This window comes from Coccinella septempunctata, chromosome X (genome assembly GCF_907165205.1).
Source record: "Coccinella septempunctata chromosome X, icCocSept1.1, whole genome shotgun sequence".
NCBI lineage: Eukaryota > Metazoa > Arthropoda > Insecta > Coleoptera > Coccinellidae > Coccinella > Coccinella septempunctata.
In genome coordinates, this window is record NC_058198.1 from 22,196,916 (window position 1) to 22,213,518 (window position 16,603).

General features: G+C 33.5%; 3 protein-coding genes across 3 annotated transcripts; all 3 read right to left on the reverse strand.

Moving 5' to 3' along the window:
- Window positions 1–151: 151 nt before the first annotated feature.
- On the reverse strand, window positions 152–3,021 carry LOC123321995. The gene is made up of 5 exons (XM_044909811.1): window positions 2,982–3,021; window positions 2,710–2,872; window positions 1,989–2,588; window positions 1,673–1,931; window positions 152–1,583 (listed from the first exon to the last, which is right to left on the reverse strand). Exons 3-5 carry the CDS (start codon window positions 2,042–2,044, stop codon window positions 1,059–1,061), a joined length of 840 nt encoding a protein of 279 aa, XP_044765746.1. The 5' UTR covers window positions 2,045–2,588; window positions 2,710–2,872; window positions 2,982–3,021; the 3' UTR covers window positions 152–1,058.
- An 807-nt stretch (window positions 3,022–3,828) lies between these two features.
- Window positions 3,829–16,343, reverse strand: LOC123321989. The gene is made up of 2 exons (XM_044909803.1): window positions 15,555–16,343; window positions 3,829–6,362 (listed from the first exon to the last, which is right to left on the reverse strand). Exon 2 carries the CDS (start codon window positions 6,342–6,344, stop codon window positions 4,779–4,781), a length of 1,566 nt encoding a protein of 521 aa, XP_044765738.1. The 5' UTR covers window positions 6,345–6,362; window positions 15,555–16,343; the 3' UTR covers window positions 3,829–4,778.
- Window positions 6,960–8,009, reverse strand: LOC123322384 (uncharacterized protein K02A2.6-like). The gene has a single exon (XM_044910329.1). It carries the CDS (start codon window positions 8,007–8,009, stop codon window positions 6,960–6,962), a length of 1,050 nt encoding a protein of 349 aa, XP_044766264.1.
- Window positions 16,344–16,603: the final 260 nt, after the last annotated feature.

Here is a 16,603-nt window from a genome sequence, read left to right on the forward strand (position 1 = left end):
CAATTTTGCCAAAACATTGTTCTATTTTTTTAGAAATGTATATAAATTAAATATAATTTTAGGAAATTTTCTCATCATATATTAAATATGAATAGAGTAAAAGGTTTTAAAGAATTTATAATACATTTGATTAAAACGAAATTTTATATTGGCAAAAACAATACAATAAATTATAGGACAACATATCAACGGTTTTCACACTGTACGCATCTCCATGGATCCTTTGGAGTATCACTCAAGCCAACGCAATCAAAATGAAACCATTCGGTTTCACAGGTGTCCCTATCGCACTTTATCATAGGTCTTCCATCATCAACCCCTTTACAAGTGCACCAATACTCCACTGTAGCAGTGCCTTCCCTTCTGGTGAAATATCTACCCAACAGCTCGGGGAGAATAATTTCAGAATGAAATTTGATTGCTGTTCTAAAATTTCCATTCCACAATTCATTATCAGGTAGTATCCTCTGTTTAAAAAACAAATTTGGTGACCACACAACAAATTGGAGTACGATAATGTGGAAACGAATATCTGCATTTGCACCTGGAAATAATATTGGTGATCTTTTTTTAATATTATTTCACCCTGCTGTTTGGTCAAACAGCAGTTTTTTCATTTTAAATAATCCTCCAAAGAAGTAATCTCCTTAGTGTGCAGTAAATAGGGACACTTAATTTCCAGGCAGCCCCCTTCACAACAGTTGCAAAATACCAAACGGTCAGGTGATGCAGCCAACTGTTGATATTCCTTGGAAATCATGAGTCCCACCTCACTTATGGAAAAAGCACTATGAATCTCGCTCATTTCAGAGTGGTATTGCCGTACTGCCACATTTTCATGGGTAATGCCCCACATAGTTGCATTTGTGCTAAAAGAAATTCGGGTTGGGTAACATAAACTTTTGATTAAAGTCAAAGAAGGCTTTTCTTTGTTTGTCTTACAAATAGCCCTAAATTTGGATGCTGTTATTCGACCAGCTCTATGTCTGTACCAGCTTTCACATTGGGATTGTTTTCTGGTAATTTCTTCAATCTTATCGATGTCTTCTTCAGATAAATTAAAAACGATTGTTTTTGACATCTTCATAAGCTATGTGGCTCTTATTTATATTTGCCTCATCAAAAACATCGAATACGAAGGCAATAGAGGACTCTTTTGTCTGCTCAGAAATTTTTGTTGCGAATGGTTCTACCACTCTCATCATTGCAGAACTGAGACCTAAGTCAGAAATTTCCTTTAAAATATTGCACTTCTCTTCTTTTGTTAATGGTGCAATATTCTTCATGCCAGGATATGAATTACTCACAGATGTCCTTCCCCAGTTTATTTCCCTGACACGTAGAACAGGCACAGTTGTAGAAGCTGAGGGCATATTCCATGTGCACAAGGTATCTGTACTTGAAACACCTTCTTCTTTAGATCTGAATGCAAACTCAGCTGCAAACAATAATGCTCCGACATGGCTACATACTTCAGCACTGCCAGCCATGCATGTGCAATGGGCTGTTAGCACAGATCCATCTTTTTGAAGGATTATCCATACATCTAAACATTTTTCATTAGCTCTTTGCGAATGCTTCACCTAAAAAAATACGTACATTGAGAAATTAGTAGTGACAACTATTTTTGAAGTTTATATGATATTCAGGTAGATTCACACAAAATTCTTACCTTTCCAACAAGAATACACAAATTGTTAATATACTTCGTTCCTGCCTTCAATACAAAGCCCGCCTCGAAGTATTTATAGGCCTGCAAACTTTTATAAGCCTTCATCTGTTGGTTGGTATAAAAACTATGGCTTAATGTCAGATATGCAGCAATATCCAAAAATCCTACAGATTGAAGATTATCCGACGAGTGATCCAAGTCCTGGTCTTCCAATGAAAAAGGATCTAAATCATTTATGATCGCCAGTTTCGAACGATATCTGAAATACCAAGAGCAAATTAGTAGAAAAACTTTAGACAGTAATTATAGATCTTACCTTTCAGCAACAACTGGATTTTCCCTTGATAATAATTTAAGGTATTCACTCTCCATCTCAAATCACACTTGTCTCTCAAAACACGAAGAAATTCTTCAGAAATTCGATCTAAACACGACGGCGCGACGAAAACAAATGGACCACAGATCAATGTTTGCCTGCATCCGCCACATTGGATCACGTGGTCTGGAATGCCTTATAATGGTATGTTAGAATTGGGTAGTAGCGCCACTAATTGGATGACTCTAAAAGCGGGAATTTAAAATGTTTCAACCTGCCCTCTGTCTCAACCTACCCCACTTTACCCTACTTGGCTGTAAATGCTGTTCATATTCAGGTGTAATATTGTCTAATATACCCTTAACTTTTTCTGACACACGCCTATAATCCTGCCTTTTCGATAAACACTTTTTTATTTTATAACGGATTTTACCAGATATCTTGGATGAAGTGGAAACTCAATAAAACTAATAATTCATTTACTGCTAGTACTCATTTTTGTCGATTTCCTGAGACGATCTGGTGCATGTTCGAGTCACGTTTTGATATAATTGGATATTTCTACTTGTGTTGCACTTCCAATGCAGATCTGCACAGCTTCTAAAATGATATACATTACTCAATTTTTCCCATTGAAAGTAGTTGATTAAAATAAGTTGAAAATCGAGATAATTGCCCCCTTTTCCTGCACAATCACCAATATTAAAATTTGAAAACTTACCAACTACAGAGGCTCTTAATTTCAAAATATGAAATGGTCTCTTCAAGCTTCGTTTTCCATAAAAACTGTAATTTTTTGTCACCTCTTCTGTGATCAGATGTCTCAAGATGCTATAAACGGCAGCAGGAATATCTCTTGCTCCAAATAAAGATATTTTTTTCACCTATGAAATAATAAAAATAATAAAAATTTATATCTCTTCGGACTATAAAAAAAAATCCACAGTCCAACTAACTATTACGTACCATTAGATATAAATATAAACGACTTACAAATGCTTGAAAATTGTGTTTTTCATTTAAAAAAATTTCTAATTCCTCCAGCCTATCTTCTGATTCCAAGGGGATTTCAACAGGTATTTCAAATTCTTGGGATTTCTGAATGGTTTTTTCTTCTTTCTGCTTCTGCAGACCTAACAATATTTAGAGCACGTTTTTTTGAAAACCTACAAGATTCAAAAATATCAAACAATAATTATAATTCACAACTTTATTGAGAATTTATACCTCTAAAATTTACTGCATTGAGTTTGGAATGCGATTCCGATAATTCTTCAAGATTTTCCAGATTTTCCTCATTCCTTATAGTGATACCCTCGATGTTGCTTCTGTAACATGAATGTTGGGGGTTTGGGGACTCTGATCACTTGCTGAAAAATAATAATCCGATCAGTTCAATAACACTCAGCATTGTAATGCCATTATCTTGTGAGCATTTCTTAATATAGACGATGAAGTGTCTTGGAACAATTAAACATAAAACATAACTCGAAAAAAAGTTTTGTTGTCGAAAAAGTCAGTTGAACCACAACAGAAAATTATTCTCTTCAAAAACACTTCAGGGATTTTTCCTCGAGCTTACCACACCTAGCCATAGTATACCATAGTTAACTACACGAATTTCTTCGCCGTGTAGTTATAACCATAGACTTATTACCCCCAGGAGACGGAACATCACCTTACAAATATCGGGTTTGTTGTGATTCTAACACTGAGGTTGCACACAACGAGTGCGACAAAGATAAAACATCGGACCTCCTTGTCGCGCCACTTCTATCAGCAACGCCGCAAAGAAAACGTACGTCATCCGTTTCAGAATGATCATGGACGTGCGGTATTTTTACAAGTAGTTCTTGCATGGAAAGGTATATTGTCGTATTCCTGCTGCGAACTTTTGGGTTTTTAAAAAGGTTCTTCTGACACCAGGTGGCTTTTTAGAGAAGACACCAAAACTCGTCGAATGGTCGTTGGAATTGAAACTGTGCACTTAACTTAACTTGATTTATTACTGGTTATGGTTACAGGTCACTTTTACACTTAACTGGTACTTAGAGCTACTATATGTACGTATGAATTACAATATGCGATACGTGTGGTATGATTACTTAAGCGGAACTAACGTTCTATACGACAGTCTGGGCGGAACTAATGTTCTGTATGACGGTCTGGGCGGAACTGCTTCGCAGTTTGAGGAAGTCTCTTTTATATTATTTTAATATTGCTTATTCAGCAAAGTTATTTTTAGTAACAATAATGGGATTTTTTGTATACAACACCTCTGGGGGTATTTAAAATTTTTGTGCTTTCTTAATTTAACAAAAATTTGTAAATATGAAATGATGAAGATTGAATTTATACAATACAAAATATTCATAGAGTCAAGTACTGAATTAATTTCTTGATATTTTTATGTTCTTGAGTCTTTGTGATCTTCTTAATGATTTTAGTGATTGACTCTCATCATTTAAATCGGATTCAGTTGATTCAAAGTTATCGTTTTTAAATGAAACACTGAATTCATGAGTGGGTTTTTGACTACAATTATTAAATATTTGGAGACAAGGAAGGCATCTTTCATTGCTGCTATCTGATTTGCAACATTTTCTGAATAAGTCTATGAATTTGAAGCATTTCAAACATTTGTAAATTATAATGGAAATTATCATAAAAGCAATTATCAACAATATGGTTGTGAACCAATTCGTATGTTTAATTATAAATGGTTTATTCAATTGGTTCTGCAATTGTTCATCGAATTCTGATAATTTATGTTGGGCATATTTTAATTCTCTAAGATCTAAATTGCTCAATTTTAATGGTTCTAATTTTACTGCTTCTAGTGAGATTTTTCTTTAAGTTTTTACAACAATCGTCTTCATTAATATCTGTGAATGGCAAAATATTCATCAGTTCACTTATGCCAATTTGTCCTTGAACTTCTAGAATTACTGTTTTTGTAAATGCTTTACACTTTGGATTTAATTCAAATAAGCCTATTTGAGAGATTTGTTCAACTCTTGTGGATTTATCATCGCACACAATTGATAGTTGTGTTGGATAAGATAAACTATAAAACCATTGATTATTTCTTAATTTATGCCAAATTTCTAGTTCTGCAATGAAATTATGGATTTTGCAAGTTTTCGGAATAACATCAACTCTTTCATTGAATAATATTATTTCACATTGATTATTGTTGTTTGTCTTCCTCATAGTATATAAATGTCTGCACAAATAATTATTTGGAAGTGTTTCGAAACATTTATCTAAAGTATTCAAATTAAAGTAATTGGTTTTTTCTCTCGAAATCACAATATAAGGTGTACTTGGTTCAATATATGAAAATAACATTGGATCTTCATGATGAGGTACTGGTGCTGATAATATTTCATAAATTTCATATTTTCCTTTAGTAACAATCGGAACATTGAACGATAATACTAATAATCCTTTGTTAATGAATGATTTCATTTCTAGCAATTTGTAAAAGATAAAAATATTTTCAACGCTCAATGGCAATGGGAGGTCTTGCTTCGTAGAAATTTTATGCAATTCGGAATAAAGAGTTTCTGGTGGTAAAATATTGTAACTGATGATATTATTTGAAATAAGAGAAATATCATTCACGTATTCATTCAACTGATTGGTTAACTCATCTGTCATTTCGATAAGTAAAATAATGTGGTTGGATAATCCTATTTCGACTTCAAAACTGTTTTTACTAGTTATCATATCTTGTTGAAATTTATTGAAACTTTTCAAATTTTTATTCAGAATATTAATATTTTCATTCATTCTAGTGAGTGAATTATTGAAATTTGTTATGGTATCGGAAATAACATTAACTTGCTGTTGCATTAAAACTTCGGTTTGTTTTTCATTATTAATTAACGAGTTTATGGAATCAGAATAAAATTGTGCATCGTCACTGTCTGGGTTTCCAAATAACCATTTAATTCCCGTGCCAACGGCATTCATTAATCCTCTTCGTTTTCTTCTAGATATAACATTGATTTTATGAGTAATTATATTGAATGATTTTTGAATAGTTTCCAACTTTTTTTGAATATATTTCATTTGATTAAAACATTCATTAGCCAATTGATCGTTAATTGCGATGTGACACGTACTGAGTGTTATTGAATAAAAATCTTTAATTACTTGTACTTTCTCCTCTATATGTGTAAGGTTAATATAGGATAAAAGAGTGAAATGTTCATTAGATATTTTTGCTAAGCCTAAGTTATGAAATATGATTCCTGAGGATGAAGGAATTGGAGTTACTTTATATTCGGTTGCTAGGCCCTGGGTCATCAATAGAAGGGTCGTTAATGGTAATATCTTGATTATGTCCATTTTGGGAATTTTCGTCTTCTGAAATTATATTAAAGGGTTTCAGTAGATTGAAGTGATAAGTTTTTAATTTGTTTTTATCGATTTCAATAGTGGCGGTTTCATTATCATGAATTTGAATTATTTTGAAAGGTCCTTTGAAATGTTTGGAAATTTTTGACTGGTTTGTTTTGCTCTTGAATCTTGAATTATTACTAGATCATTTTCTTTGAATGTGTAAGTACGATTATGCGTTTTGTCATAATAAGTTTTTGATTTTTCTTTCGACTTTATTATGTTTTCCTTTGCTGCATCTCTGGCAATTTTCAATTTTTTCGCAATTGAATTCGCTAAATCTGAGTAATGAGGTTTTTCAGAAGGTTTTCGAATGGAGTTAGGTATTCTTGATTTCTGTCCGAATACTAATTCATAGGGTGTTTGTATGATGCAAGGGTACATTAATGTATGATGCAAGGGTACATTAATAAAACTAAAGGATTAAGTCTAGTTTCTATTCAGCAACAACAATACAAGCGTGGCTTCACTAGCGGCCATTCTATTATTGATTGACATTGACATGAACATAGATCTAAGCTATACACAACCATAGAGACACATTCATATAATACATCTCCCCTTTTAAAGATTAAGTCTATCAGGTCTTTTAACAGTACGACCTGAACGGGTAACTCTTAAAGTATTATCACTATTACTAGGTAACCCAACACTAGTATCAAATGATACATCAAAACTCAAATTGTTATTTACTGATGAATGATTAGAACAACTTGCTGTTTTACAAGGCTCTTGATTGGGCAAATTTTCATTTAAGACATCAGTGAAATCCTGAGTATGTTGTGCCATGTAAGGGTTATTAGATAGCCTTATATCATGACGATTTCGTCTTATGCTATTTCCAAACTTATCCTCAATTATGTAAGACCTAGGAGCCCCATGTTTATTTATTACAATTCCTGGTTCCCATGTCTTATGATGATGATTATAAACAGTAACATCAGCATCTCTATCAATTGGAGGCAAATCTTTACCACAATTTTTATTGAAATTGAAAAGATTAATTTCCCTCTTTTTCTTTAATTTTTCAAAAACATTTTTACACAACTCAGGATGCAGCAACCTGTCAGAAATAGGCACCTTTGTTTTGCACCTACGGCTAAACAATAATTGCGCTGGGGAGTAGTCCATATATTTGAGTGGAGCATTTCTATAAGTCAACAGAGCGCTATCAATACCCTCTATACTATCTTTACCTTCCGTTTTTTTAAGAATATTTTTCGCAATTGATACAGCCTTTTCTGCTAAACCGTTTGAGCGGGCAAAATGTGGACTTCTGAACAGTATTTTGAAGTTCCAGGAATCAGCAAAATTTCTGAACTGCCAACTATTAAATGGTACATTATCTGCCACCAAAAACTCTGGGGAACCAAACCTTGCAAATATAGGTCTCATCACTTTGATAGCAGCATGAGCGCTTTTATCAGTTATTGGCAATATTTCCAACCAATTTGAGTATGCAGCAAATAGTACCAGATAACTTTGGTTACCATACGTAAATATATCAGTACCTACACGTTCCCAGGGTCTTTGCGGTAACGGATATTGTAACAAGGGCTGTTTTGGATTTTTACGAGCGAATTTTTCACAAATCTTACACGACTTCACAAACATTTCTATATCTTTCGCTTGTCTTGGCCAATAAAATATGCTTCTTGCTAAGGCTTTTGTTTTTTCTATTCCAAAATGTCCTTGATGGAGCAATTGTAGCATTTCAGTTTTCATTTGTGACGGAAGCACTAATCTATTTTTGAATAGTATTAAATTGCTTTCAACAATAAGATCTTCTTTGACTTTATAAAAATATTTTAGATCACCTTTTATATTTTTCTGATCAGGCCAACAAGTATCAATGAATAATTTTACTTGCTGTAGCACTGGATCTTTTTCACTTTCCTCAGCAATCTGAATTTTACGTTTGTCCGATATTGGAAGATTTTTTATTAGACAATGCACTGCAAAATCAATCTCTTCACCGGAATTGTTCTCTCGATCATTTAGAAAAGCTCTTGATAGAGTATCAGCTACATACAAATATTTACCTGGTTTATATCTGACCGTAATATTGTATCTCAGTAACTTTAATCTCATTCTCTGAATTCTTGGAGTTGCTGACGATAACTCCTTTTTAAATATTGATTCGAGTGGTTTATGATCACTATTGACCAACACTGGTAAACCATATATGAAAAAATGAAATTTCTGTACAGCAAATAGTATTGCAAGACATTCTTTTTCAATTTGGCTGAATTTTATTTCATTCTTTGCCAAACTTCTTGAAGCGAATGCGATAGGATGACCATCTTGAATAAGACAGGCCCCTAACCCATCTTTTGAACTATCTGTTTCAATTTCTATAGACTTTTCAGGATCAAAGAAAGATAATACAGGTGCATTAACCAATAATTTTTTTAGATTGTCAACTGCTTCTTGATGTGTTGTTGACCATTGCCAGTCTACATCATTTCTGGTTAAATTTCTCAGAGGAGCACTTATTATTGACATGTTCGGTATAAATTTACTAACATATTTGACCATTCCCAAAAATCTTAATAATTCAGTTTTGTTTTGGGGACATGGCATTTTAATAATAGCATCTGTATAACTCTTGTTGGTAGAAATTCCACTTTTTGAAAAAATCTGACCCATATATCTGACACTTTCTTTTTTGAACTGAATTTTTGAAAAATTAAACTTCAAATTGCATTTAATTGCTCGATCAAGAACTTCTTTTAAATTTTTATCATGTTCTCCCTCTGTTTCACCTGTTATAATGAGGTCATCAAAATATAATCCTACACCTTCAATATCACCAAAAACTTCATAATTTTTCTTTTGAAAAGCCTCTGGCGCAGAATTAATACCAAAAGCTAATCTTGTGAATTGAAATCTTCCGAAGGGCGTACCAAAGGTGCATAAGTCACAGCTTGCGTCATCCAGAGCAATTTGCCAATACCCATCTTTCATATCAAGAACGGTGAAATATTTTTTGTTACTCAACTTGTAAGTTATTTCTTCAAGAGATGGTATGAGAAAATGTTCTCGTTTAATACTTTCATTTAAGCTTTTGGGATCAAGACACAATCTTAAATCACCATTAGGTTTTTCTACTATTACTAAAGGATGTAAAAATGCTGTTGGTTTATCAACTTTTCTAATTACTCCTTATTCACACATTTGATCAAGTTTAGTTTTAAGTTTTTCTCTAAGAGAATCATATCAAACTGATATGATACTCATTCGGAAATCTACCAAGGCCTTCAAATACCTGTGGATACATTAGTTTAATATCCTCAAGTGATCTAAAAATTGTCTTGCTCCCATGTACTTTGAGATCAATGTTCTTCACTAAATTATCTATACGTTTGATCAATTTCAAAGCTATACAACCAGTTAAACCCAACAATGGAACTTGATTTTTACAATCTACTACAATAAAATTGATGATAGCATTCCTACCATTACATCTACAAGTTAAAGAAATTTCTCCAACAGGTTTGATCTTAAATTTTTCACTACCATATGCTACCAAGGTTACATCTGTAGGTTTTATTCTAGATAAGTTGCAAGATTTAACAGCATATGCAGGAAGAATACTCACTTCAGCTCCAGTGTCTAATTTAAATTCAATTTCTTTATCTTCAACAATAAGTTTCTTTTTCCATACTGTTTGTTCTCTTACATTTGCACCCACTGCACCAATTGATTTCACAGAATCAACATAGAACTCACTACTGTCAGCATCTGTCCCATCCTTGTCTGGTTCATCGTTTTGTTTCTGTAGCTCATCAACTTTCTTCTTTCTTGAACTTCCTTCGTCTCCTTTATTGTTGTGGTTCTTTGTTCTGCTTTTGCAAACAGACGCAAAATGATTTCTTCCTTGGCAACTAGCACACGTTTTTCCAAATGCTGGACACTTTTTCTTAAAATCGTGTTTGTAACCACAATATTTGCACATATTTGGCTTCTTGTGCTTTACATCATCTAAATGAACATCTGCACCACCTTCTTGCAATGTTTTCGACTGTTGTTTGCTTACTTCCACAGTTCGACAAAATTCAATTGCCTTCGTCAGTGTTAATTTTGATTCTCGTAGCAGTCTTTCTTGCGTGGTTTTGTCATGAATTCCCATTACTATCCTGTCTCTTATCATTTCATTCTGTTCTTTGTATCCTGTGGTCTTTACTGCTTTTCTCAGGTCAGTGAGGAAGCTGTCGAACGCTTGACCTTCCTTTTGATAAATACTATTGAACTTATAGCGCTCAAAGATTTCATTTGTTTTTGGGGAACAGTAATCTGAAAATTTGAGCATTATCATACTTAAAGATTTACTTTCAGCTTCGCTGTAGGTGAAACTGTTGTGCAGCTCCAATCCATCATCTCCCACCAAGTTTAAGAATACAGCTATTTTCTTCGGTTCTGGCGAGTCTTTTAATCCAGTGGCTTCAAGAAAAACATTAAATTTTTGTTCAAACCTCTTCCAGTTTTCTGATATATTGCCGTCTAGAAGCAGCGGTTCTGGTGATCTAAAGAATGACTCCATTCTCGTCTAGTCGTTCGTCTTTCAAGCAGACTATTTGTTTATTCACTTACTTTTTACAGAAATACACACCTGAACACCTGACACCATTTATGATGCAAGGGTACATTAATAAAACTAAAGGATTAAGTCTAGTTTCTATTCAGCAACAACAATACAAGCGTGGCTTCACTAGCGGCCATTCTATTATTGATTGACATTGACATGAACATAGATCTAAGCTATACACAACCATAGAGACACATTCATATAATACAGTGTTACTCCTGTGCTTTTATGTATGTTCGTGTTATAGGAATATGCTGCTAAGTTAAGAAATTCATCCCAATTATTTTGATCCTTGTTTACGTAACATCTCAAATAATCTTTTAACGTTAAATGAGTTCTCTCGAGTGATCCGTTTGTTTGTGGGTGATATGGAGTGGTTAATTTGTGTTTTATTCCTAGCATTCTATTCAATTCTTTCAATGTCTTGGATGTGAATTCAACTCCTTGATCTGATAATATTTTTTCTGGGAAGCCAAAATTAGTACAGAATTTTAAAAAGTGAATTGCTACGTTTTCTGCATCATGATTAGACATTGCATATAATTGAATATATTTCGTTAAATCATCTTGAAGAGTGAGTATAAATCTGTTGCCGTTTTGAGTTACTGGTAGAGGACCAACTATGTCCATTGCAATTTGTTCACAAAATTTTGATGAGGTTGTCGTTATTTGCATTGGGCTTTTATTATTTCTAAAATCTGTTTTCGACAATTGACATGTTTGACAATTTCTGATATAATTTCTTATATCTTCTTTCATATTATCCCAATAAAAATTTTCCTTGATTTTATGATACGTTCTTTCAAATCCTTGATGTCCTGATAATGGTGAATCATGATAGTCAAATAATATTTGTTTGATCATATTTTTGTCTGTTATTGGCATTCTATCTTCTTCTAATATGTTATATTTGAAATCACGGAATAAGTAGAATAGAAGGCTGTTGAAAGTATCTTTTCTGATCAAGTCATTATTCTTGGGAATATCAGTTATGACAAACTTAGAACAATTGTTGAATTTTAATAAGGCTTTCAAGTTATATAGGGTTTCAAATAATGTTTCGTATGTTGTGGATTCTGTGACGCCATCTTTGATAAATATCACATAGATTATTTGTTCAGGTAGTTTTTTGAGACTTACTTCTGCAATTCGATTATTTTGAGGAATTATATTCGAAAAATGTTTGTACACGTAATCGGAGTATTCATTTCTTTCTGATTTGTCTGTTGAAAATGGAATTACTAAATTACGAATTCTATTTAGAGGTTTCTTCATCATTTTTGGTTCTGGAATATTCAAGTTCATCTGATGAAAACGTTTAAAATCATTGAATGTGAAATTTTCTGTTTCTTCACACCTCTCCTCAATAGAGTTCACATTATAATCTGGAATTCTACTTAAGAAGTCAGCGTTTTTATTTTCTTTACCCTTTTTGTATTTTATTTCGAAATTGTAATACATTAATAATGTTTGCCATCGTGCTAATCGTCCTGAAGGATCCGAACAATTTTTTAGATAAATTAAAGGTTTATGGTCCGTATAGATTTGAATATTACTGGTTCCAAATAAATATGGTCTGAAATGTTTGCAAGAGTCAACGATTGCTAATAGTTCTTTTTCAGTGGTTGAATAATTTTTTTCCGTATTTGATAATGTTCTTGAATAATAGGCAATTGGTAAATCTTTTCCATGTTTTCCTTGCGAAAGAACTGAGCCTATAGCTTCATTTGATGCGTCTGTTGTTAAAATAAATGGTTTAGAAAAATCTGGGTAAATGAATAATGAATCGGTTGTTGTTATGTTCTTCAGTTCAGAAAAAGCTTCCTGTTGTGATTCTCCCCAATCAAATTTTTGATCTTTTCTCAATAATGATGTAAGAGGTTTCGCAATTGCTGAAAAATCTTTAATGAATTTTCGATAATATCCAACAAATCCTAAGAAACTTTTAATCATTTTTGCGTTGGTTGGTTCCTTTAAATTCTTAATAGCTTCGACTTTTTTTGGGTCTGGTTTTACACCTTTATCCGTTATGATATGACCAAGATAAGTAATTTCTTTTTTCAAGAATTCACATTTGTCTGGTTGCAGTTTCAAATTATGTATTCTCAATTGATCAAATACTTTCCTTAATTTTTCGTTATGGTCTTGTAAAGAAGAGCCATATACAACAATGTCATCTAAATAACAAAAACAAACAATTCCTTGGAGTCCCGATAGAACAATATTCATTAGTCGTGCAAAAGTATTGGGCGCTGATTTTAATCCAAATGGCATTCTGTTAAATTCAAAATGTTCTGAAGGAGTACTGAATGCAGTTTTTTCTTCATCTTTTTCGTCCATTTCGATTTGATGAAAACCTGAGGTTAGATCTAATGTTGAAAAATAAATTGAGTTTCCTAACTGATCCAAAATTGTTTCAATATTGGGTAATGGATAATTATCTCCAACAGTTATTTCATTGAGTTTCCGATAATCTATCACTAATCTCCACTTTTTGATTCCTGAAGCGTCTGCTTTTTTGGGTACAACCCAAACTGGGCTGGAGTAGGGTGAATGTGAATTTTGAATTATGTCTTGTTCAAGCATTTTATTTATTTGCGTTTTCACTTCTTCTTCGTGAATTTTGGGATATCTATAAATTTTTGTGGAAATTGGAACTTGAGTTGTCGTAGGAATTTTATGTTTCAAAGTTTTTGTTGAGGTAAGAAAATCTCCAGGTAGATGGAATAAGTCTGAATAATGATTACAAATTTGCAATAAGGATTGTTTTTCTTCTGAATTCAAATGCTCGGTACGTAGGTTTTCAAATAACAAGTGCTTCCTTTCATTCGGCGTCATTTGCTCGGTGAAATTAATCATTACATCAGGAATTATTTCTTCTAGTTCGAATTTCAATTTGTCAGTATCAATCGTTACGGTACTGTCTCTCAGATTCAGAATGGGTAGATAAGCCTTTTGTTCATTGTTCTTCACGAGTGCGTTCGGAATGAGTATACCATCGTCGATTTCGCGGTTTTTAATCACACCTTCAGATAAATTATTAATTAGGTTAACTTCAACGATCGTTTCACTGCGTGGTTGTAAGATTATTTTCTGAGGACTCTTGTTTTCAAAGGGAATAATTATGTCGTTGATGATTAAAGCTTTCTTATTATAATCAAGTACTGCGTTGTTTTTCTGTAAAAAGTCAACACCTAAAATTCCATCATAATTTTCAAAACGAACTTCATGACTTACAACTACTTGAGTCATTATGGGAAAAGTGAAATTTTCGAATTTAAGTTCGAGGTCGACTGTGCCTAAGGATAAAATTGGTTGGTTTGGATTTATTCCGTTGAATGAAACAACATTTTCACGATTTAATTTTGTGATATTAAGAATTAATGAATCGTGTTTCACTAAAGACATTGCTGCTCCACTGTCTATTAAAAATTTTATCTTTTTGTTTGGTGAATTTTCGACATTGAATGAAATTATTTGGAGTTCTGCTCCGTAATGATTCATTCGAATGCCTCCATATACTGGCCATGGTCCAACTCTGGGACATTCGACAGAGTTTGACCTTTCGAGTTTAAAGAATCCTTCTCTACTTTATTGACTTTGGGATTTTGAGTATAATTATTTCGATTTTGTCTCTTTCTACAGTTTTCATAAACGTGTCCAGGTATTTTACAATACGTACAAAAGATTCTCTTGAAATTTGGGTTGAATTGATTAGGATTATGATTGGAATTTGCATTATGAGTATTATTGGAGGTTCCTGGCTGAGAATTGTTGTTGTTACGATAAGAGTTTCGACTTGATTGATGGTTGGAATTATTAGACCTTGGTTTTTTGCGACAATTTTGTGTGTTGTGGTTTTTCATTTTACAATAAGAACAGTAAAGTCCGGTTGAACTATTCGATTTATTTTTCGTATAATTGAGAATTTTTTCTTCTTGAAGGGCCATATTATAAGCTTCGTTCAAATTGTCGATATCTCGAGCTCTTAACATTTGAGATATTTCCGGTTTGCAATGAATGATAAATCTTCTCAATGCAGTTCTTTGAATTGATTTCTTAATCGCGGTGAATTCGTCTGGTTCGGAAGATAGATATTCAGCTTGGATACATTCATTTTTGATTTTTTCGACTCTTTTGAAGAAATCGGTAATTCCCTCATTCGAATATTGACGAAGTGTTTCTAGTTCTTCATGGCTTTGTGCGACATGCTTTGTTTGACTGTAATACGTTTTCAGTTTGGTTTTTAGGGTTGTCCAATCACTTATTTCATCAATATCGATTTCATTTATGACATTTGTGGATAATTGTGATACTACGAATAGAAAAAGACTTGGAATTTGATTTGGTTGAGCCAATGAAAATGCTGAATTCACATTTGTTATAAAAGTGTTGAGTTCCGTCCTGTCGCCATTGAATGTTTTTATGAATTTGAATAGAACAGTTAATGGTAATTCTTCAAATGGTTCGTCGTCACTTAGATTATCATTCGCGGTGCCTGGTTTTTCTCCTTTGAAAGACATTTTGTGCAGTTTTTATATACTTTACAAAGTTTCAAAAATTTGACTCACTTTTGGTTGCGGTGTTTGGGTGGGGCCTTCCGTCGAGGTGCTCCTCTGACTTTGCGTCCGGAAGTTCTGGTTGATTGGTGTTGATCCCTCTGGCTCTGGCTTTGGCTCTGGCTCTAGGTTACCCTTGGATTGATTCTTTGGTGATCCCTTTCTGGCGATCCCTTGTTGAATTGTGGTGGTCCCTTTTTCTGGTGACCCCTTGTTGCGTTGAGGTGATCCCTATCCGGCGATCCCTTGTTGTCCCTTTGTGGGCTGATTATTTGTTGTCCCTCTTGGGGTTGGTTTTGTTTTGTTGTCCCTCTTGGGGTTGTTGGGTACCTCTGGGTGATCAACTTTGTGGTTAATCCCTGATCAACTTTCTTTTTGATTAATCCCACTTCTGACACCAAAAATTCGTGTCGTATTCCTGCTGCGAACTTTTGGGTTTTTAAAAAGGTTCTTCTGACACCAGGTGGCTTTTTAGAGAAGACACCAAAACTCGTCGAATGGTCGTTGGAATTGAAACTGTGCACTTAACTTAACTTGATTTATTACTGGTTATGGTTACAGGTCACTTTTACACTTAACTGGTACTTAGAGCTACTATACGTATGAATTACAATATGTGATACGTGTGGTATGATTACTTAAGCGGAATTAACGTTCTATACGACAGTCTGGGCGGAACTAATGTTCTGTATGACGGTCTGGGCGGAACTGCTTCGCAGTTTGAGGAAGTCTCTTTTATATTATTTTAATATTGCTTATTCAGCAAAGTTATTTTTAGTAACAATAATGGGATTTTTTGTATACAACAATATACTGTTAGAAATGAAACTCAAGAATTCCAAACTTAATCATTTATTTTCGTATACACAAGAAATATCGAGCGGCTTGTACATCCGAGCACGAAGGGATCTTCAAATCCAATTGCCTGAGTACCACAGCTTCAAATCTCGGCTGTCTATTATGTTTACTCAGCGCTTATCCCCTTTGACCGGCAGCGGCTCACCATATTCGTGTATTCGATTTCTTACAATACATATTTTATATAATTCAGTTTTATAATA

Bases quoted from the DNA above. Each gene is read 5' to 3' on its own strand.
- LOC123321989 (XM_044909803.1), bottom strand. From the start codon at position 6,344: ATGGACATAATCAAGATATTACCATTAACGACCCTTCTATTGATGACC.
- LOC123321995 (XM_044909811.1), bottom strand. From the start codon at position 2,044: ATGGAGAGTGAATACCTTAAATTATTATCAAGGGAAAATCCAGTTGTT. The intron at 1,932-1,988 runs GTAAGATCTATA...TTGGTATTTCAG, and splicing joins AATCCAGTTGTTGCTGAAAG to ATATCGTTCGAAACTGGCGA. The intron at 1,584-1,672 runs GTAAGAATTTTG...GTATTTTTTTAG, and splicing joins TGTGTATTCTTGTTGGAAAG to GTGAAGCATTCGCAAAGAGC.
- LOC123322384 (XM_044910329.1), bottom strand. From the start codon at position 8,009: ATGTTTGTGAAGTCGTGTAAGATTTGTGAAAAATTCGCTCGTAAAAAT.